At 44.8% G+C, this 22,601-nt stretch overlaps 1 protein-coding gene across 1 annotated transcript; it reads right to left on the reverse strand.

The window, feature by feature from the left end:
• Positions 1 to 483: 483 nt before the first annotated feature.
• Positions 484 to 22,241, reverse strand: SENP5 (SUMO specific peptidase 5). Its single transcript, XM_065073781.1, has 10 exons — positions 22,181 to 22,241; positions 14,048 to 15,615; positions 10,966 to 11,071; positions 10,674 to 10,821; positions 10,000 to 10,047; positions 7,605 to 7,682; positions 4,846 to 4,983; positions 3,046 to 3,129; positions 1,676 to 1,726; positions 484 to 1,585 (listed from the first exon to the last, which is right to left on the reverse strand). Exons 2-10 carry the CDS (start codon positions 14,991 to 14,993, stop codon positions 1,475 to 1,477), a joined length of 1,710 nt encoding a protein of 569 aa, XP_064929853.1. The 5' UTR covers positions 14,994 to 15,615; positions 22,181 to 22,241; the 3' UTR covers positions 484 to 1,474.
• Between the last annotated feature and the right edge of the window lie 360 nt (positions 22,242 to 22,601).

Genomic DNA, 22,601 nt, shown 5'->3' on the forward strand with positions numbered 1-22,601 from the left:
TTAGCTCAAGCCTGAATTAATTTGCAAGACAGGGAACTCAGAGTGGTTTTCCTCCATCAGAAGTCAGGGCTATGGGCAGACACAAAGTGAAGCTGTGCAGCAGATGATGTTTAGCATAGTTTTCCTCTGGGCTCACTCCTTTATCTGGCAGAAAAACACAGCGGAGACTTGTGCTGGTGTAGCAGTCCCATACAACAGCCTCTTCAAACAAAACTAGCTCTTTTCAGCAAGGAACGCATCATAGTTTACAGATCAAGGCAAAACCCCAAAGTCTCAAGATCCACTGCTCTCATTTAAATCCGTCCAGCGCAACAACGTGGCACGAATTTGCTGGACTCTCAGGCTCCCGCCCCCCTGGAGCAGAACAACACAATCTGTTGTGTTTGTACAGCACCCACCACAAGTGCTGTTATTCTAAACCAGACCCGCCGTGCTACCAAACGCAAACAAAACCAGGGATGTTTGAGACAATCAAACAACAGATGCAGCAGAAATGAATTAATTTATATTTGAACAAAGGTAAAAGCCAATGGGAGGTTAAACACGACAAGCTTGAAGGGAATTCATTTGAAATCAGAGCTGAAGGGAGAGATGCCCAAAATGGTACATTTCACTGCGCATAGAGGAACCGAAAAATGACTCAAAGCCATCTGAGATTTAAACAGCTACAGCCAAAGAGTTTATCTTAGTATCCAAGCCGCGACTCTTCAGGGCCAGCTTTATAATTCTTCTTAATACACACATCATGGAGACTTCTGCAGCATATAGGAACATCCCATCAATCTGACTGACTGAACACCTTTGTACTTTTTATCACAGAGACAAATGCTGAAGCTTTACTTGTGCAAAGGCTGCTTTTTATCTATAGGGACAGGCTGCTAATGACAGCTGGATAAATGTTAACAGAACAAACTTTATTAGAACTATTTTAAAAAGGGGTCTCCACAAATTAAATCTGTAGATTAGTTTAGCCACCCTAAAAAGTGGTAATTCAGTATTATAGAGCCACAACAGGGACAATGGAACTATCAAATAGGTTCTAGCTGTTCTTTTTATGGCATTGATTTTTTTTTGATACATTCAAAGCGTTATTGCATCAGAAAACATATCATGCATCTTTATGTTTCCAGACAAAATCACCTGTATTTGTCATTTCTAGCTACATCTCAAAGGTGCACCAAATCTACAGTTTCATGGTTTTAGTTGCATGCTTTGCCTATACGCATGCTGAGATAATAAATATTAAATACAGAAAAGAACAGAAGAGAACCAAACTGACATAAGGAATATTCTGCGGCAGCTCTGTTATGTTCTGCCAGTTAAAGACCTTGTCAAAAAATTGAGGTAACAACAGTGGCCACACCACTCAGCTGAGAATCGCTCAAAATTCACGGAAGTTTTCAGAAATTCAAGTACACAAACACCAGCTGCAACTTGTCAGAAATGCCAGAACAATTAGGTTGGCTGCATTTTATTAGTCTATTAGCTGGCGTTCACACAGCTCCTTGTAAATCCTTTTTCTCACCCGGGGCATATCTTCCTGGGAGAACTGAAAAGGCTGGTCTAAGGCGAGGCACTTGCAGTACTGAGGAAAAGGAAAAGGCTTAATTGAAAAAAAGGACATTTACTATATGAATAATACAGGCCACTGATTTTTAAAAAGCGGTACTCTTACCTGGAGCACAAAAACCCCACAGTCACTGTCATTTTTCTGTTGTGGAATGCACTAAAAGGAAAAGAAACAAGAAGAGACATGCTAGATCTTTACTAATCCTTTTATTCTCTGTGTCCTGACTAAACTCCAACAGGAGATTGTGCAAAACGGTATCTCATTCTCAGATATAGCTGTTCTGCAGCACTGGAGTTGCAATTACTTATTCTGATCCCAACTATCGCAAGGTGACACTCAACACCTTGTTAGAATAACACCTAACATTTAGAAAAATATATAGTGTAGGACAGAAAACAAATAACAAATCTTTCTTTTGAGTTTGTTTTCTTTTAGTGACCTACACAGAATAGCTTCTCAATAGTTTAAATAAATGTTTGCACAGCATTATCTGCTTTACACAGGACCAAAATACATAAGCAAAGTCACACAGGCCTAGGGGAAGATTACTCTCAGCATCTGTGCTACTGGCAGGGCCTTTCTCCCACCAAAGGGCACTAAAGAGCATGAAGAGTGGCACATCATCCAGCAACAGGACTGAGCAAGGCAGTTTCAAATGATAACTTTCAACCTTCATTATTTCTTCCAATACGCTCAGTTTTGACATGTGAAGCTAAAAAGTCCCGCTCGCTGGTGCTGTTATGTGTTTGGCACTTGAAAAGTAATTATTTTTCCTCAGCTCCCAGATCTTCTACCTCGCAGAACGCAGAAGGACAAACCCTGATTGCACAGCATGTGCATGAGTATGGAGTGGAATAATTTCATCATTGTATCAGCATCTAAAAATAATCCTGTGCAAGGAGGGAGCTGTTGGGAGGGTGTCTAGTGTGCAATGACCTGTTTTATGTCTTTGGAGCCATTACGGGATAGCTATGCAATTCGCTTATTCCCTCATTTACACTACACACAAATTATTCCTTTTTATTGTTGCCAGACTTTGTTTACTTGTGATCAAACATAATGTGTCACAAACAGCCCTGGAGACCAAAGCCCTCTATCCATAGCAAATATAAAATATAGGCAGGAGCAGCATTACCCTGTTCCCTCCCTCAACAAATCTCATCCATTTGACACAGTTCAGAACAGTCTTTCGGCAGAGGCGAGGAAGCTGAGTCTCCAGCTCATTCCATCCTTAAACTTGTGCCAACACGGGCACCAGCTACAGGTTTTGCTACACAGATATTTAATTGTCCAGAGATTAGGCTCATATCACCAAGTGACTTACAAAAAGTATTAAAGACCTGGTGGGAGATGAATGAGCGACAGAGCTCTAATTCCCATGTGTAACCACTTTACTACTGGTATAAGTATATTGGTTTAGAAGTGGCCTTCTGAAATCTCCCAGAAAGTCACACTCGAGGGCTCGAGTTATTTACCTTTGTCACAGCAGTCTGCCAACCCTGAAGAAACTCAGGGTGATTCTTCTCTTTTGCTTCGGTCAGCAAATACTTTCGAATGTTCTTTAAAAAGGAAAGGAAGAAAAAAAGCAGCAACATTATTCACCAACTAAAGAACAGGAGGAGAGACCCTGACATCTTTGCTGGTATCCTTTTGACAATGAGGACACATTTCAGGTGAGCATTAAGCATCAGGAGCTGAATTCAGATCCAGAGGTAAAGAGATGAACTCTGGTACGGATTGTGCCTCCTACTATCAGGGCTCATTTTGGTCTATCCAGGGGAGCTGTAACACCCCTCAGCCCCACCGTACACTGGTACAATTAACACTAGAGCAGCCGTGGCACTGAGGCACAGAGGCAGAGCACTCTCAGACACACAGTGCAGCCTGCCACGTGTTCTCTCCTGGCTTACCTGGCTGACACCAAGACCCTTACATTCAATATAATAGCATTTTCCTGCCTGAATCTCAATACAAAACACTTTGAGTTCTGCAGCTAATCAACAAAGCTCCAGGGAGAGCTTTAGTGACATACAGGAAAAAATAGCCTGACACAAGTGAAGAGAAGGAAGCAAGATAAATGAGCCTGTGGTCTTGGGTTAAGCAAATCCTTCTGCTTCTCTGTAAATAGGCCGGTGGTTTATAGGCTGGTGGTTTACAGCACAATTTAAACACACTCCACCACACTAACATTCACCTTAGCTGGTGGACCACAGTGGAGTTTTGGGTATTGGCCCCCCTTTCCCTGCAAAGGACAGAAATAAGAGTGTCTCATGTTTGTGAGACATTTAAGTGCAAATACCTTGCTTGGAGTGGGATGGGAGAGGCCACATTGCAAGACTGCAGGAGAGACTGTAGGGCTGCTGAGAGGGACCCCTGGTTTATGCCTCAAGTTCAGAAGCTGGAGAAGATGAGGCCTCTCCCTCCCAGAACAAACATTAGCTTCATCCTCAGCAAATGCCAGCAGAAAACTAGCATCTCCATTCAGAAGTCCTAGCTGGGAACTCTCCTGGGTACAATAATTACTACTGTTCCGTAAGCCAACAACTACACATAGTTAAAAGTAGCGGGCTGTTGCATCAAGCAAGCAATTAAGTTGACAAAATTAGCCTTTGTGAGAGGGTCATTAGAATTTGCTGGTCCCAGCAAATTTTTTCTGGCTGCTTTTTACCAGGAAGACTGATAATTTAACTCCAGTGTTCAGGCTGCAGCTTAGAAAGGTTGCTGGGTTATAATCAGGGACACACAGCCCAAATCAGTGCAGGGAGAGGAAAGAGGCAACACGCTGTTAACAGCTCAGTAACACATAAACCCCACCGGGCAGCACTACAGCATCTTCTGCCCTGTTCTCCCAGCCGGGCAACCTCCCCTAGAAAGGACCACAATTTATAATTTCTTAAACACTAATCCTTCAGCATTTTAAAGAACCACCTTTACTCTCCTTCTGGCTACTCTGCTTCCCTATGGCTCTTGGCTTCGAGCCCCTGCTTTTTGTGGGGGTGACAAGACAGAGCCACAAAAGGTGTGCTGATTACATGGTCAGGCTAATTAGGCAACAGGCAATGTGACCTCAACTCCCAGCTCTGGGCTGACCCTCGAGGTCTGTGCTTCAGACTCCCCAGCAGGACAAGATGATTCTCATTTCACACACGGCAGGACAACAACAGACATGCTGCATTTAAAGTTTAAGGCTGAACACAAAAAGGGGCGGAGGGGAGGATGGGACGGTCTGTTTAAGGCAACAATTCAAACTTTGCAGACACAGCTGTCACTCTTACCTCTACACAAAACTTAAAATGAATGCCTTGGGAATCATAAAATGAAATAATACGACTGGGGATGTTCACAGTAATGAGGGACCAGTGGACCTCCAGGTGAATAGGAATTAACAAGAGAGTCTTTTTGAACAAGTCCACCTGGCAAGAAGAAAATACACATTAGAGACAATTCCACAAGCACAACACTGCAAAGCAAGAGATTAATTGTATCTAAGCCTCCTCTCCACCCCCGAACTGAAATCTTCTTTCTCACCCTCTTCCACCACATTCCTCACGTGTATCTCATACGCAACTTATTAGCAAGCACAAAAATACAGTTACAGCGCAGAGAGCAGATAAGGAGCATTGCACAGTACCAGAGTTCATCACCCACTGCATTTGTGGCAAAATCCTGCTCAAGTTACGCTTCAACATCTGCACTGAAGTGGGATTTCTTAGGTAATGATGGTAACACAGTCGAGCCTCAGCTTGGTTCAGCTATGTATCTTCAGTAACGTCACCCCTGCAGCATGAACACCTCTGATTTCTATCAGAGCTGCATGGCGGATAGGTGACAGATGAAGCAGTTGTAATTACAAACAACCCCACAAAACCAGCAGGCTGGTGCAGTTTGACTCCCTTTGCCGTACCATGGGCTCTGCAACTTGTCAGAGGAAGGTGGAGATGGAGCGCACGATGCTCTGGTGAGCAGAGGAAGGGAGGGGGTGAAGACAGAGCAGATTCATCCCTTCTTGAACTTAACTTTGCAGCAGATGTACTGTGGTCACAGGCAAGCAAACAAGGGAGAAGGTCTTCAAGTACAGAACAAGTAGATCAGATACAACACCCCCGGTGTCTGTGTGGCAGATGAGCCCTTATGCTTTTGGAAGCCAGTCAAGCCAGGGCCTTTCATGATTTTCCTTCTCCCAGCTACTCATGAAATGGTTGCCTAATTGCTGGGTTTTTGGTGGCACAGTCCAGAAAATAAGCAAAAATAGAATACTGAACTAAATTAACTCATCCTGTGGGAAGATTTCTATGTTGCCTTTTTTCCTTTTCTTTTTTTAAAGCCCTGTGCAATTTGAACAGTACATAATTGCTGCACTACTGGTAAAGCCTGGTTGTTTGCAGGAAAGAAAATGTATTTTTGAGTAACAGTGGGAAGCTGAAGGCACAAAAGGGTCTGAGCATTCACAGCAGTTATCTATCAGCCGAGCCTCGCTCACAACAGTACTTTGATTGTCACAAACATCGCCGATCCCCGCTCCCACCTGCAGGAACTCCTTCCTGACCAGATTACAGCACACTCGCTACACAATAATCCATCATTCTTAGAGAGACGCAAAGAAACGTCAGCCAGCAGCAAGCTGAGCCCACAAAGGAAAACTGGAATAAATGAACTACACTTTCTGTGATGTCCATCAACAGCAGGAACCCGGTAAACTCAAGGGTCCTCACGCGACCTGAGCTGTGGGGTGGCTGTAGGCATGCAAACCTGCAGCAGAAGAGTGGAAAGCAGCAGCCAAAAGCTGGAAGGGTCTTTCGTTAAGACCTGATGTAGAGCAGCAACCTACATTCGCTTGACTAAGACAGAGCAGCATCAGCCGGCTGACACCACAGTGGCTCCGAGCAGGAGAGTCAGTCGGATCAGAGGCCAGAAGGGACAGACAAACACAGGAGCTCCGGAACACCGCAGCTGGACACTGCACAGCGTGTCCTTCTGGGCTCTGTCCCAGGAGAGCACATCTATAAAACCCGGTACAATACTCTGGTGTGTATAAAAAGCAGAAACAAGCTTCCCTTAATTGCATGACGAAGGAGTCTAATGACTCATTCCAACAGGAATTGCTTAATTCTCATCCTTACTTTAGAGAACCCTCAGGAATGTAACTGTAAATGTCTAAACAACTGTCCTGCTCTCATCTGGTCCCTCCTCAGCAGCAACATGAATACAGGTTCTGCTTTTAGAATCTACCTTCACTTTTGGGGTTTTTGCAAAACTTGGGTTGCTGGAGAAAAAGAACATTAAAAAAAAATCTGTGACTATTAAGCACCAATATTCAGTCTCTACTCTTTAAAGAGATTTTAATAAATTATATGAATAGATTTTATATTTGGATAATGAGTTCATCTCCTGCATTTCACAGATGTGTGCTATTTAAGTGCTTCTGCAGAAAGATCATACATTCAAACATGGCCCTTGATTAGTCTTGCCTCATCTCCCATATTAGAAAGGACAAATGTTCACAGAAAAAGAGGGCACTGCTCTTCGCATTAGCTACCTCAGAAAATATCACAACCCATGATCCAGCACGGCTTCTGCAAAGCAAGGTGAATTCAGTTCTTATCATGCAAACAGCTACTGGTCTCCAACTTCTGCTCTCTAGTACCTGTATGTGTTACTCAGGAGTAACAATATGATTTTATCAATAAAACCCAGTTAGAGATAAATGGAAGAAGCAGAACTTAGTCTGCTCTCCTGCAGATTAGTGTACCTGGCACTGTCAGGAGCAGCAAGAGGCATTTCTTGCAGCTAAATGAACAGCTTAGGCAAAGACAGAACCTACCACCAACGATGAAGCCGTTCAAAGTACATTTTCACAACATAACCACGCTAACTTGAATAACGCCACCCTACTATTTTTATTAACCTCTCCCCACTTAGTACAGCTCCTTTTCAAACCATCCTTTGCAGGTGAGACACTGTAAGCCCATTTCAAGTTAGTGATTTAACACAGCCCAAAAGAACCAGAGCACCGATGCCACAGAGATAAGGATACCTTTTTAGTCCATCGTTTTACCCCGTTATATCCTTTGGTTACGAGCTGTCTATGAAAAAAGCTGTTAAAGAAATGAACCTAAAAAAGAAGAAAAAGAAGAGGGATGAGCACAGAAATCTTCATGCAGAGTCATTCCCTTTCCCCCAGGATAATTTATACAAAACAACTTGTAATGAGGCAAAATTTAAAGCAGGTTTAGAACCCGAACCACAGTAGGGACAAACAGAGGCTTTGCCAACCCTGAACTATTGCTGTTCTTCAGCAAGCACATAAAGCAAGTCTTATTTCCCTATAATATATGATGCGAGCCACTGCAGCGTTTATATTTACACTTTTGTAGCTCCAGGCGTATCATGTTTAATTTTTTGTTGTGGACGGACTTGGGAGGGAAACACCAGGATAAGGAGTCACAGTTTTTGTTGTTCTTCGCAGGGATTAAGGAAGAGAACACTGGACGGGCAAAGCGGGGGTGGTGGAGAAGGGAATAATTTCTGCTTTTAGTTGCTGGAAGCTCTGAGACTCAATTTTTTTGATCCAAATACTTGATGAGATTTAATCTAACAACGTGGTCATTTGTATTCAACTATTACAACCAGCTCCAGACAAAACCAATATTCTGCTATTTGAAAACATTTTTAAGTTATACCACATTCTTTTGTAACTAAAACCCTACATTTATGGCAAAAAACGTAGGCTTATGTTAAAAAAAATATTTTGCTCCAGGTTAACACTATTATTCCCTGTACTTAGCTTCTTGCAATTACAGGAACAGATTAATAAAAACGGAAATCTGCAACATCTGTTTTTAATAATTCTGCTGGTGTAGCGGTGGTAGAAGGCTCCAGTTATTACTTGGAAAAAAAAAAAGTTAGAAAACTCAGCATCTGAAAGCACAGTCTAACACCCATTAGCTATGCCAGCACACTTCAAACCCACATTCTGAGGTACCAGCACAAAATCTCCCATGAGGATTTCAATTATGCACAACGAAGAAAAAAGCAGACACAAGCAAACAGATACAATCTCCAATAGCACAACCCGAGCACACACTCAGGAAGTACAGAGAATACTAATGAAGAATCACCATCGCCACCAATCAAAGCAACAACGCGCTTTCTTCTCAGCTTGAAGATTTTAAGAGTAATGTTCTGCAGAGCTCATCTAAAAATGGCTTTGTTTGGTTCTTCCTTTGTGGTCTCACCTGAAAATTGTTCAGCTCTACTACTAAACAGATGGCTTTTTATAATTGCCACTACTACAAATTTAGTCAAATTTAGTGTGTGGGGGGTGTATTCTCAATTATTTTTATTCCTTTCTTTTTTGTTTTCAACTGCCACCAACACTTAGACACTGCAGTTGGAAAGCAGTATGCGTTCTGTTGAGGATCACAGTATCACAGTATGTTTGGGATTGGAAGGGACCTCAAAAGTTAATCTAGTCCAATCCCCTGCTGGAGCAGGAACACCTGGGTGAGGTCGCACAGGAACATGTCCAGGCGGGTTTTGAATGTCTCCAGAGAAGGAGACTCCACAACCTCCCTGGGCAGCCTGTTCCAGTGTCTGTCACCCTTACTGAGAAGAAGTTTTTTCTCAAATTTAAGTGGAACCTCTTGTGTTCCAGCTTGATCCCATTACCCCTTGTCCTATCATTGTTTGCCACCGAGAAGAGCCTGGCTCCATCCTCATGGCACTCACCCTTTATATATTTATAAACATTAATAAGGTCCCCCCTTAGTCTCCTCTTCTCCAAACTAAAGAGCCCCAGCTCCCTCAGCCTTTCTTCATAAGGGAGGTGCTCCACTCCCTTAATCATCTTCATTGCCCTACGCTGGACCCTCTGCGCAAACCAAAGCGAGTCCTGCGGAGTCGACAATGCCAAGGTTTGAGGGTCTGAGCTGTGACGGCCCCGGCTGCCAGGCGGGTGGTGCGAGCAGCACACGTGCTCGGCTCAGACGCCGCCACTCAGGGCTTGTCAGCTCTGCAGAAATCCATCTTCATCCAAAATTTCAGCTGAAACACCAGACTAGCAAGCAAGGGCATGGATAAAGCGCTTTCGAAGCAGTTAAGCTGGAGAAAGAAACCCCCAGGGAAGAAAGGAGAGTGGGATGGGCAAAAACAGGGCACTTGTCTTCTAGAGGTACATCCGTAACACTGGGCTACCAGAGACCACCTGCAGAGCTAATCCAGTGAGTTCCTGGAATGAGCAACAGCACTGAAAACTCTATTTTAGCACAGGAAAGGAAGAAAATTTAAGCAGCAGATAGCAACAAACTATAATGGAACCACCCAGAACATCACTGAGCTAAATCTTGATTCTATATCTGAAATATTCAATAGTTCGCCCTTCCCTCCCAATCTCGCATTAGGTACATTTGCATAATAACAAAAACCCTCACCTTTTCAGGGACTGCATCCATTATGAGTTCACCATACATGTTAATTATCTGTAAGAGTTCGTAAATATTTGAATACATGCGGAATAAATTTGTAAAACCCAAATTCACAAGTTCCCACAAAACGTAGAACCCTTCACACTTAAAGCATCAATACAGAGGTGAGCAATTACAGCAACACTTCACTGTAGTCTGAAGGACAAGCACTCTGGAACTAATAATAGTTGGCCCAGAGAGAGAGTGTAACTGGCTGCTTGAAGTCTGCCTCAATCTGAAACGCAGTTTAATTCAATTTAAGCCTACTGGTGCATGCCCTGGGCACCGCAGCCTTCTTGGGTTTTTGGCTGTGGGCCACAGTCTGCTGCTTCGCTCTGCTGTTCTCCTAACCTGCTCAAGCTTGGGGATGGGAGGAGATGCTAAAGCCGCTGTTCTCTCAAATTACTGCAACATCATTTCTTCAAAAAGAAACAGTTTAGTTGTGACGCCTCCCATCTTCCAGACTTATAACCACTATTATTGCACCTGCCACTGTAAAAGCTGCTCACCACTTCTTTTACTTCTCAAGCATAAAATAAGGATAGCCAAGCTATAACATAGCAGAAAGTGAACAACTGATACTCTAATATAAATAAGCTGAAAAGGGGTAAGGAAACACATAAACACCGAGCGTCTCTGACCTGGTCATTCAGCCAGTTCTGGCCTTCCAGCGTAGCTAAATCGTCCATATCTAGCATGTGCTTATTATAGAAGACGCGGAAATTGCAAGTGGAGCTTTTTGGATGTTTTTCCCGATACTTCATGATTTCCCTGGTGATAAACGGTTTTCTAATACAGGATTGAAAAGGTAGAAAAAAACACAAGTCAGGGTCATATCAAATGCACTTCTGTTAGGTGTCAGACGTGGAGCATGCAGGAGCAATACAAGCAATTTGTCCTTCACAAAGTCTAGAATTTGATACTGCTACACACCTATGGGAGAAATCTTCATTAAAGACTTCTTTTAATCTTCCCATGACATCTTTTTCACAGAGTGGAACTAAACTGCCATATTTCTTCATAACTTCATCTAGGAATCCTTTAAATACACCAGAAAAATGAAAGTGCAAACATGTAAAAAACCCTCCGAGTGACCAGCCCAATAAAGCAGTCGCTTCTTCCAAGTGCGAGCAGCAATCATTCTGCACCCAACCACCACACGTGCAAGTATATATTTAAGAAAACTAAGCTCAAATTGACAACATTAAATAAAAGCAAGACAAAAATTAAAAAGCAGCAATCTGATCACTCAGCTTCACAGGAAAATATCAGACCCCAGTCTTCCCACATACACATATATCTACAGCAAACTATTAATCATTATACCAGTGCTACAAGAAGAATCCACCCCACTGCTTACTTCAACTAGCATCTTAAATAACTTTCTGCGACGTGAAAAGCCACCAGTTTCTGCAACACTTTTCACTGTAAACCCAGTATCTCTTCCTTATGGTTTGCAGAATTATTCTCCTCAAATGTGTTCGCAGCCTGTTTGTTCCCCTGCTGCCACCACCGCAAACGGGACAGACACCAGACAGACTCTCAGCAAGTTTCACTCATTTGCTCTCGTATCCCAGGGATGGCATTGGAGGTGCCTCAGGCAGCCGAGTCAGCCTGACACTGCCTGGGCAACCATAGCACCAGACACAAGAGATATTAAGTAGGAAATAATGAAAAGATGAGTGCTGGAGGAATTTAAAAAACCTAGGAAATAGATATATTTTTTTTCCCCAGGCGCAGACCGGAACAGTGGAGACATAAATCCCACCCAAACATCCAAAACCACTTTCAGAATGAAAGAGAATGGAAAACTGGATTACAACACTTGCTAGTGAATAAGAGAAAAAAGGCCAAGCTGTCCATCTTTCTGCAAATGAGTTTTCAAATGCAGCAGAAAACATCTGTTCTGCATACAGGAATCTGGATTTGAGATCAGAGTCCAGGGAAACTGAGCTAACCCTCTTCTCAGGCCTGGGTGTGATGGCAGGGGAGCCCTGGACAGGGCAGCGTGTGCTTAGTGCTCTGCCCGCTAAGGCTTTAACAACGATCTCCTGCAAACTTTCAACAATCAGGTTGGGAAGAAACAAGACGAGAGGAAAATCTGACACAAAAACGTGCCAGAAGAACAGCGCTAAGAATAATAAAACTAAAAAACAAAAAAAAAGAGAGAGACCAAGAACAAAATCATGGAGAGACAAGAAAAGCCGTGAAGATATAACAAGAAGTACACCTGGCTGTGTGACAGAAGGATGGGAGGATTGAAGAGCGGGATCTGACAAGGAAGAATCCTTCACAGGAAGACGTCCTTCATCACAGCTCTGCCACACGCTTGCCTAACAACTTCTATCCCATACATGTCAGCAGACTGTGACAGGGAGGATCTCTCGCTCTGGCTAGAAGTCTACATAGAAGATGTATGGGGATGTAAGTGTACCTTATTCTCTTTTAATATATATATACATATTTAACAGCTTTTTATTCATACACACAGAGAAAGGTTCTTTGTGTTCTCGTAGTTACAACTAACAGCAGCAGAGCTCCAAGAGACCTCTCACCAGACTCTGACCTTACCTGGGCTGGTGTAACTGCAGAACTCGAGGAAAACACAAAGTTCAGATCTGTTGCAAGATCAGACACCCGTCATGAACAGGATTTACCATGGGGCTCTGTCTGACACCTAACAGCACATCAGAATGCACTAAACCCATTAACATGTGAGTTCAGCTGCTGCAGAGAAATTCAAAACCTGAGAGCATCCATGACACTACTGGACCACAAAACCTTAACCTTTCCAAGTCCGATACAACCTCGGTTCTTGACTGTTACAGAAGGATGACATCCTTTTTTCTGCTGGACAAACTTTAGAACCCCATTGCAGAAGTGGTGTGTTCACTGTGGTACCACAGTGTCTCTCAGTTTCTCACACAGCACCCTGTCGCTCCTGGATCACGTAAAGCCAGTCACAGAGAAACACATCCCACGCTAACCTGTGGATCGAGAAAGCTTAATCGTCTTTTGAGGCTGAATGGCTCCTTCGCATTTTGCTTTGGAGAATCAATTGCAAAACTGAAGGACAAAAAGGTGGGCAGAAAAATCAGAGCACGTCAAACTCCAATCAACCCCTTTAACACCAGCTGACAGCAGCTTCAGGTTTGTGGGAACCTCTGAAGCCAATTTCTCCCAAAGAAGACTTCAGTTATCAAAACACCACTGAACCTGAACACATCATATGAATAGTACCTGGTGGCACAATGTGTTAGCTTACTACTCCTTACTATACATATAGTATGCTGCTATACATAAACAAGACACTGATTACTATTTTTACCATGTCACTCTTTAGAGAGACGATCAAATGCTGCATGCTCAGCATCGAGCAAAAAAACTCCAAAGCCTTTTTGCTGAACCTCTGCTAAGACTAGTCTTGCCTTTATAAAAAATATTGTCTAGGAAGATTCATTAAGCCTAATTTGTGAACAATTGTAGAGAAAATTAAGTGACAATGAACAATATTTGGCTATTAAAACCTGAGATTCAGTAAGTGATTTAGTTTCAGGCTAAGAGCAAGAGAAGAAACGATAAGGATGGAAGTATAAGAACACTAAGGATTTTCAAAAACCAAGTTAAGAGTAATAACTGTCAATCATTTAAAAAAAAATGGAAGTTTCAACCCCATATCATCTTCTGAAACCACATGATACAAGACATTTAAAATATCTATCAACAATCTTCCACAAATATTCCAATTAAATTACATTGTATTCTCTAAAACAAAAGAAGCAAAGGCACAATTCAACTATCCCTCAAAATAGCTTGTGAGACCAGCATCGACTTGTCCTTCCTTCATGCAGCTCTCTTCTTTGCAGCCTCGTTTCATTAAGTGTTACGCTAAGCACCCTTTACAACTCACACTAAGAACCCGTTTTAATGAAGGAATTAACACAACATGTAAACTCCGATACATCCAGCAGTTTTCAGGAACTCCTGGAAGCCCGAAGGTATGTAAGACATATACCACAAAGCCACGACGCCAGCTGCTCATCAGCCACCCGGGAAGCTTTCTGACTGTTCCTTTTGCCTCCCTTCTGAGCTCCTGATTTCAGTTCTGTGCTGTCTGGTGAAGGCTCCTCAAGAGGACTTTTACAGTAAGGGTGATCTAGTAACTTTGCACTAAAAATGTCCAGGTTTAAGGAGCCCTCTACTTCCATTTGGCTAGAATTGTCCTCATTTTGTGCCAGCTCCATGGAAAAAGGTCCATTTGCAAAATTATCATTGACATCAGAATCCTGCAAGGAGGATTGCAACAGTGTCATTCCATCTACACCCACAACCTCCTTAGATACTGCATCATCTTGACTCAAAACATCAATTTCTTTTCCTGTTATGGAGATGAAGATGTCAGAGCAACCATGCTCATCCAGAGCCCTGTTGGTCTCCACCCGGTGCAAGGTCTCTGTCTCTGGAGAAGCTCTGGTGTGCAGCTCTGGTGGGACAGCACCCATGCTGCCATCCTGCCCTCCGGATTCTGGCTCCTCAGCACACGGGAACGCGTCCTGCGCACGGCAGATCTCAGGTGCACGTATTTCATTATCCTCACCTGAAGATGTGGGTGTATTATTGTTCATATCTGATAAGCTGTACCGGTTCCAAAGACGTTTACTTTTAGATTTCCAGCAGGAAAGCAAATTACACAATCCACTTTCAAAATCCCGCTGGAGCGCCTCTTGATGGTCCCTCGCAACTTTCTCCACCCACCTTGGCTTGATTTTTCTCAATTTGCAGGCTTTGCCTCTTGTTCGAAGTTCCGGGGATTTTATAATTCTATACCAAAACCTAACCATAGAAAATTTCTTCTGCATCATAAATAAAGATCTTTTTTTTACAGTATGATGGTTAAATTTGGACCTCTTTATAGCTGTCGAGGGGCCACAAGTTCCATTCCACTCCCTTTGCAACAGCATTTCCTTTTATAGTTGTTTAAAACTACTAGGACTGTGTTGCCCTCACCACTATTGCTCTCCTCCCCGCTATACACAAAAGCACCTTTCTTTACAGGTAAGGCAGCACCATGCCACATACCACAGGAGACATAACGGATATCACCCGAGATGCTATTAAGAATAGCGACAGTTTCAAATTCTTCATTCAAGAGATCGTCACTCTGAAAGGATTCATTGTTGAGTTTTCTTACTGCTTCTCCAGAGGGGCTTTTGGCTTTGCGATAGGGACGGGATCTTTTTGCTCTCAGTAGTTTTGTAAGGAAAGCTGTGTGGTTCAACAGTAGGTTTTTGATAGCTTTCTGCATTCAGAGGCACACCAGGAGCCCACCTGCTCTGCAGCTCAAGTGCCTTCCTTCTGCGCTGCAGTCTTCTGTACAGTTCGTTGTGATTTAAGCTCACAATTAGCTGAGCACTCTGTCTTTCCTTGTTAGCTACAAAAAACTGCTTTTGGAAGCAGTATTTCGCAAGATCCCCAAATCCAGTGGTCCATCTTCTAGACCGGGCCAGCAGCTGACTTCTTTTCCAAAGCAGATGCCTTCTATGGTTTTTCATTTTTCTGCTGCATTATGATCTTGAAAAAGAGCTGAAAAAAATAAGGGAAATTAATTCAGAGTTATCTGGACTGTAACACAATAGCAAAACACTAAGGCACATTCCTCAAGCAACACGCCTATCTAAAATTCCACCCGTTCTCCAAACACAATCCCACTTTCCCTAGGACAGTCTCACTTGCACAGAAAGGAAAAAGAAGCCATAGTTGCAAAGGCTCAGTGCGTAAACAGGCTCTTCTCATTTACCTTCCCTTGAGGTACAGCAATAAACAGGTAATCCCCACCCAGCCCATGCTCCATATATGTAATTTCTGACTCTCTAGCCCAAGGTTAAACCTCGCTCAATCCCCGCATTTTAATGCAAGCATGGTTAACTAGCTTGCCTCAAAAGGCTTTTGAAAAACAAAACTTTGAAGCCCAAGTTAGTCAACAAGTGTGTGCAGGTACCCGATCCCATCGGTATTGTACAAAGGAAAGCCTATTCTTGTGCAATAACCGTGAGCAGGCACCATCCACCCTCACACAAATTATTCCCTTAAAGCAACAGCAATGCACAGACTGCCACAGAAATTTTGATGCTCTGACCAGATAAAGAATGATACAGCTTATTCTGTGAAGTGGTTCCTTTACTTTTACAGTAACAGCTCGCTCCAAATGACAACACCACCATCAGCTTCTATAATCAGTGTTTATCTTTGCAATAACAAAACAATACCAAGGCAGGACAGCAGTTAGTCACCTTAAAAATCCCTTTCACCACTAAAAACCTGCATCTCAAAGCATGCAATAAGGTTATTTCTGAGACTACACAAGACTGTAAAGCCTGCAGAGGAATATCTATTCATCTTTACCATGTAACTAAAAATATTAACTCAAAGGTAGAAGAATCCAGAAACAAAAGTGGAAGGCATCAGCCATACACACAACATAGGATGTTTCATGCAAATTGTCGCAGCCTCAGCAAGTACATCACATCCTCTCTTTTATACCAGTTCGTGTTTTTCTCAAATTCGGAAACTGACTTCACCCCCCTCCTCTATCCAACTGATTCTGACACACAGACTTAGAACAAATTTTCCCTTAGCCACCTCGGTCCCAAGCGTTACACACAGGCATCGCTTGGCTGAAAATAAAGGAGCCTGCAAGCGGAAATAAAGCATTAACAATTGGTCTTTAAAGAAAAATATGAATGCTAGACACCTGCAAAAACAGGTATTTAAAATCTGACTTAAGAAGCTCATCTGCATGTTTTACTCTACTCATGTTAAACAGCAGGTGGCTTGTAAAATTGTGTGTGTGTGTGAAGGAGTGAGAGGAGAGTAGAAATGCAGAGAGAATGAGGAATATCATTTAGCACCTGGGTAAGGTATTCCCACCACACAGAAAACAGTCCAGAGTTCATTACCTACAATCTAGAAGGGAACCCGACTGGCTGCACTGACAGAGCTCTGCAAGACCATACAGCTTAACAATATAAACACTGCAACAGGGTCCAGCTCTTTTGTAATGCTCTACTAGTCACCAGGCAACTTAGTTATCATAAAAATCAGAACATGACATCTCATCATGCCGATTTTCTCATACTTGCTCTTCTAGCAATTACATATTTCTCTACACAAGATCTAGTTTATGCCTGCTCTTACATTACAAACTCTAAAAGTCTGTCTATTGTGTACAGTACCCACAAAACATCCCTTGAGCGGCCCCAGTTAACATCAGCCAAACCACAGTCTTGCTAGGACAGTTTATTCCGGCCCCGCTTCCATCCAGGTAAAACAAACCAACCCAGCAAAATCACAGCGTTCTCAACAGAGCCACGTATACAAGGGACTTCAGCCAATACGGCGAGCTGTGAGCGCTCGGGGAAGAGCACAGGGAATGGTTTCACGGCTTCTCCGAGCCTCAGCAAAGTGCCCAGTAAGGGTGCAATATACCTGCTGGTTTTTAAGAACGCTCTGGATGATTTGCAGTTAGCCCTTTTCTCTTGGCTCTCTCACAGCCAAGTCCAACACGAAGCGTCCCCTCCATGGGCACTGCTGCGGACAAGACTGAGCGACCGCAGGTTTGCTGAGCAGCCGTGGATCACGCGAGAGCTGAAACGCCTACAGCTGCCATTGTTTCACCCACAGAAGACTCAACTAATGATCACAGTGGGAAAAACACTGAGCTAGATCCTAGCTAAGATAAGCCCTGGCAATGAAAAGAACTCGAGGCAAACTTGAACTAAGAGACAAGAGTGGTGCCACAGTTGCAACGCCATCAATTGCAACAGCAACTCAAACAGCTCATTCGTGCAGTAGTGTCATGAAATCCAGTTTCTTAAACTGCAACAAAGGAAGATCTTAGGAAAGCTATTCTACCCACATGTTCTTCTGCTCCAGTTTTTACTTAGATCGTTAAAAAATGTCTCACATTGTAGCTTGCAGGATTAAAAAAATACTTCATGTTTGTGATTCACACACCAAGATAACAAAGAACAGCTTCCCAAGTCAGCCAGCTCTTCTGACACCCTCGGGGGGATATTGTCAGGGCCCATCAATGTGCAGGGGTCCAGGCTCCTGTAACACTTCATAACGACTCTTCCTTCACTGACAATGGGTCTGTGTTTGCATCAACCTGGACTTTTGTTCCAAGCCCTGGGGCCAAACATTGCTGGTGAAGACAGAGGTGAACAAAGCATTGAGAATCTCCGCCTTTTCAGCATTGTTGGTGACTAATTCACCTCTCCTGTTTAACTCTAAGCCAATATTTCCCTTCTGTTTCTGTTTGTTGTTTACCTATTATCTGAAGAACCCTTGTAGTTTTTGACATCTCTGGACAACTTCAATTTGAGCTGAGTTTTTGCTTTCCTATCTGCATCTCTGCACACCCTGGCAATGCCCTTCTAGTTCTTAACGGGTATTTGTCAGCTTTTCCATCTCTGGTACACTTCTCTTTTGGTTTTGAGCAGACTCAGAAGCTCCCAGTTAAGGCAAAGGGGTCTCTGGCTCTGCCTACTTCACTTCCCTTTAAAGTGGATGAACTAATCAATTTTGAGTCTGGATCCCTTTAAGGCAAAGGCCTCCAAAGAGCAGTTAATCCCAGTCCTAGGAGCTGAAACAGTTCACTTTTCTAATAGCAGTATTACTTACAGTGACAAAAGATAATCCCTACTCAAATATTTAATTAAAGGTGCTGCTTGAAGAACTTATTTTCCATCAGTGCTACACGTATATTACTGTTTTTACTTGACAACATGAATCATTTCTGATTCTGAGCTTTTAGAAGTGCACTGCCAGAAAAGGAAGTGAAGTGAACAACATAAGACCAAAAATAAAGCAAGCACCACCCAAAATTTGAGAACCTAAAGAGAAAGTCACATCTTTGCCTCATACACCGACACAGACGAAAAACCTTTGAAGTCGAGGAACCTGCACCGTTAGAAGAGCCATTTGGCTGGTATGAGCCCCACACAGGGATGCTGCCAGGACTACACCAGCAAACCCCAAGACGCAGACCTCCCAAAGACCATAAGTGAAAGAACTGTCATAAGGCGTCACCCTTTCAGCTGTGCTTGACAGGCCACCTGCAAATTATTAAATATAAAAAGGACAATCTCTTTTGCACTGGCCAAAGACAGCCCTGAACTAAAGGCAGATTCCAGTTATAAATTTGCTTTGTACTTGTAAGCTTTTAAAGCCATATTTGGGAGCTACTCAGTTTTCAGAACAGAGACTTATTCCAAGAGCTCTGGTAAATTACAAGCAAGCACGACTTTGTATCAAGTTGCCATAAAGCTGGCCTAAAATTCACTGAACACCTACACAAGAGGAATGGAGGAATTTGAGGCCCTCTGCACTTTACTGAATAACATATTTGGGGCCCTGCACCCTTTACTGAGCAACAAATTCAGCACAGATACACACCATATTTTCAGTAAAGCAATCAGCAGCTCACTGCATTTGCAACTTCTGTGGCTGCAGCTTATGTCACTTTTACTGAAATTAAATACTGCAAAAGACACCACACATTCACATCTTTCACCAAATTTAAGCCTGTTATAGTTTAGCCACTAATTAATCCTTGGCAGTCCTATTTATTTGTGGCAGGTTTAGAAAGCCCCAGTTTTAACTGCAAAACACAGCAATGGGAAAGGCAGTCCCAGCCAGTGCTGCTGACAGGACTCTCAACCGAGGTTTTGAGCTGCATTGGAAGCACCAGCACACAGAAACCTTTTGTCCATGCAGAACAAACCCACAGCACTGAGCAGCACGGCTCCTTCACACGTGGATCACCACAAGCTCCCTAGGCCGGCAGAGCAAAGACACATGCATCAGGTAATTCAAATGCAGCTCACTTGCTAACTCTTAGGTTGTTTGGTTGAGTTTTTCTGTTTGTTCGGTTTGGTGTTTTTTGTTTTTCCCAGACTGCTCAGATTTTAACAGTGCTAATCAAAATGTAAAAGCAGCTTGTTTTGAGAGTGTCAGTAATGCAGATAAAGCAAACGGCCTTGAGGGCACGGCCTGGTGCAGCCACAGCAACTCGTGCACCTCCCGCTCCCACGGCAGACCATGGTTCTTGCAAGCGCTGGGCCAGTCCAGCCTTTCCCAGCGGAGATGTGGGACGGGCTCTCAAGGCCAGACACTAAGCAGGAAAGGAAAGCAGGCCTGGGTTAGAGAGCTGGATGTCCTGTGCAAGATGCCACCCTCCCTCCCCCAACCGGGATCCAAAACTGGAGAGAGAGAGAGGAAGCTGGGGAAGGGTGTCTCTGCAAACCAGAACTAAGCTGCTACGGTCAGGAAGTCTGAAATGACTCAATTAGCACATGCAGAAGTAACACAGGTTCGCAGCACTGGGAACTGTCTCCACTTTTCTGACCTGCCCAGCACAGTTCTGTGAACTGTTAACCAAACAATTCATCCCAGAGGTAAAAGAAGCCCCAGGGAAACACGCTTTGACAAAACCTACCATATTAACTGTACCGAAATGGCCGAAATCCAAAGTTACCAACTCATGGGAACACAGTGGGGCACAGTGCTGACGACCTCAGTTATCACAGTGCAAGGCTTAAACTCATACAGTTACTTTGGTCTCTTCCCTTCTCTCAACTGGTGCTTTTGGGAACTAACCCACAGTCTCACCCAGCTGGCTACACATCTGCTAAATTTATTTCTGGCAAGATGATAATAATTTACTTAAAGAAACATCCGCCTTTAGGCTAAACTAGATTAGTGGAGATATGTAGAGCAAATAAAATGGCATTTAAAAGAATACTGTCACAAATCAGAGTGATGAAAGAGAAACAATTCTAGGCTAAAGAACCCACAGTTTTGTACAGGTAAAGTGTAAGGACATAATTTTTAATCTTCGAGTTTTAAACTGACTTCAACAAAATATCATTCAAGCTTTGTCCCTTCCTTCCTGAACACCTCTGCAAGGCACAAGTATGGAAGTAGCTGAAATAAAGCCTATCAAACTGTGCTGTCCAAGCCCTGTGAAGGGAACAGAAAGTGAAGTTTCAGTCAAGGTCTTTGCACATGTCTGGGATCAAGGTTCTTCCTGATGTTTTCTGAAGGCTTTCCTTAAGGCACAGTACATTTTCACAAGTACTAAACACGCACTCCTGCAGTTTTGAAAAAAAGATGACTTCTCTACTTGTGTTAGCAACACACACACACAGAAGTAACGATAAGGCTATTACCAAAGGCAATACGCTTCTCTTCAGAGTTATAAGTCTGGGCTAGAACAAGTTTAGTTTGGAGATGGCTGTAGGGAGAGCACGTTAGCTGAGCCCAGTCCTCAGCTGGGGAACACAGCCCTGCCGTTCCAGCTCAGCACCACCTGCAGCAGCCGCCCCCGCTGAGCTCCCAGTCACTGCCCGACCAGCGCAGCCCAGTTTGGAAGGGCAAACAGCACTGGAACAGATAAGCTCTCTGCTTACACAACAAAAAGGCTGCAAGGGACAGCTCGGGGGCAGAGGAGTGTGGTTGCAAGCCCAATCATGGAGAAAAAACACTCTTTCAACAACTGAAAATTGCTTTCTACAGGTGCCCAGTTCTGACTATCCCAGTCCTGTATTTATGGGGAGTCCACCCGTGCTCCCCAGGGGAGCCTGGCAGTGAACCCCAGGAGGTTCCCCACACTGTCCCCGCCAGCCCAGCCAAGCCCTTGTGACAACGCCAGAGCCCTGGAGACTCTGGAGGATGACAACGCCCGAGGACGCAGCCGCTGTCCCCGGCACCGGGGAGCGGCACAGGGCGCAGCGAGGCCCGGTGGCAGCGCAGCGACGGGCGGCTCCCGCGGCCTCTGCCCGGCGGCGGCTCCGCCGTGACAGCGCCCGGGCACCCGCGCTGCCGGCGCCGCCGCTCTCCGGCTACCGGGGACGGGGCGAACCTGGGCAAGGGAAGCCCGAGCGCTGCCGCAGGTTGCTCCGGGCGAGCGCCGCCTCCCGCTCCCCCGGCCCGCACGGCAGGACCAGCGGAGCCACCCGGCAGCGAGGGCCCGGCGGCCGCTGGCCAGGCCGCGCTGTCCCGCACTCGCGGGTCTGAGCGCAGGGCGGGCCGGGGCCGCCACCAAACGCCGTAACGGCCCGAGCGGACCCGCCGTCCCCCGCCTCACCTCTGCCACCGGCGCCGCCCGGCTCATCCCGGCCGCCGCCAGGGCCGCGCTCCGCCCCCGCCGCACGCCGGGCCCGAGCGCGCTGCGCCGGCGCCGCCGCGTCAGCCCTGCGACGGGGCGGGGGACAGCGGCCGGCGGGGCAGCGCGCCTGCGCCCGCCCGGGCAGCGGGGCCGGGTGGCGGCCGGCGGGGCAGGGCCTGCCCGGGTCACCGTCCTGCCCTTCTCTTCCGGAGCAAGGCGGTGCCGGGAGGTTGGGCAGGGTTGCGAAAGGGGGACGCGGGCTCGGCCTGTACCGTTGTCGCTCGGCAGCGGCTCCCCCGCCCCTGCCCCGGCCGAGCCGCCCAGCCGGGACCCCGCGGGCTGTGGCTGTGCAGCAGCAGTGGCCGGGGAAACGAGGAATTAAAAGCACAACCTGACTGTT

Source organism: Columba livia, chromosome 9 (assembly GCF_036013475.1).
Source record: "Columba livia isolate bColLiv1 breed racing homer chromosome 9, bColLiv1.pat.W.v2, whole genome shotgun sequence".
NCBI lineage: Eukaryota > Metazoa > Chordata > Aves > Columbiformes > Columbidae > Columba > Columba livia.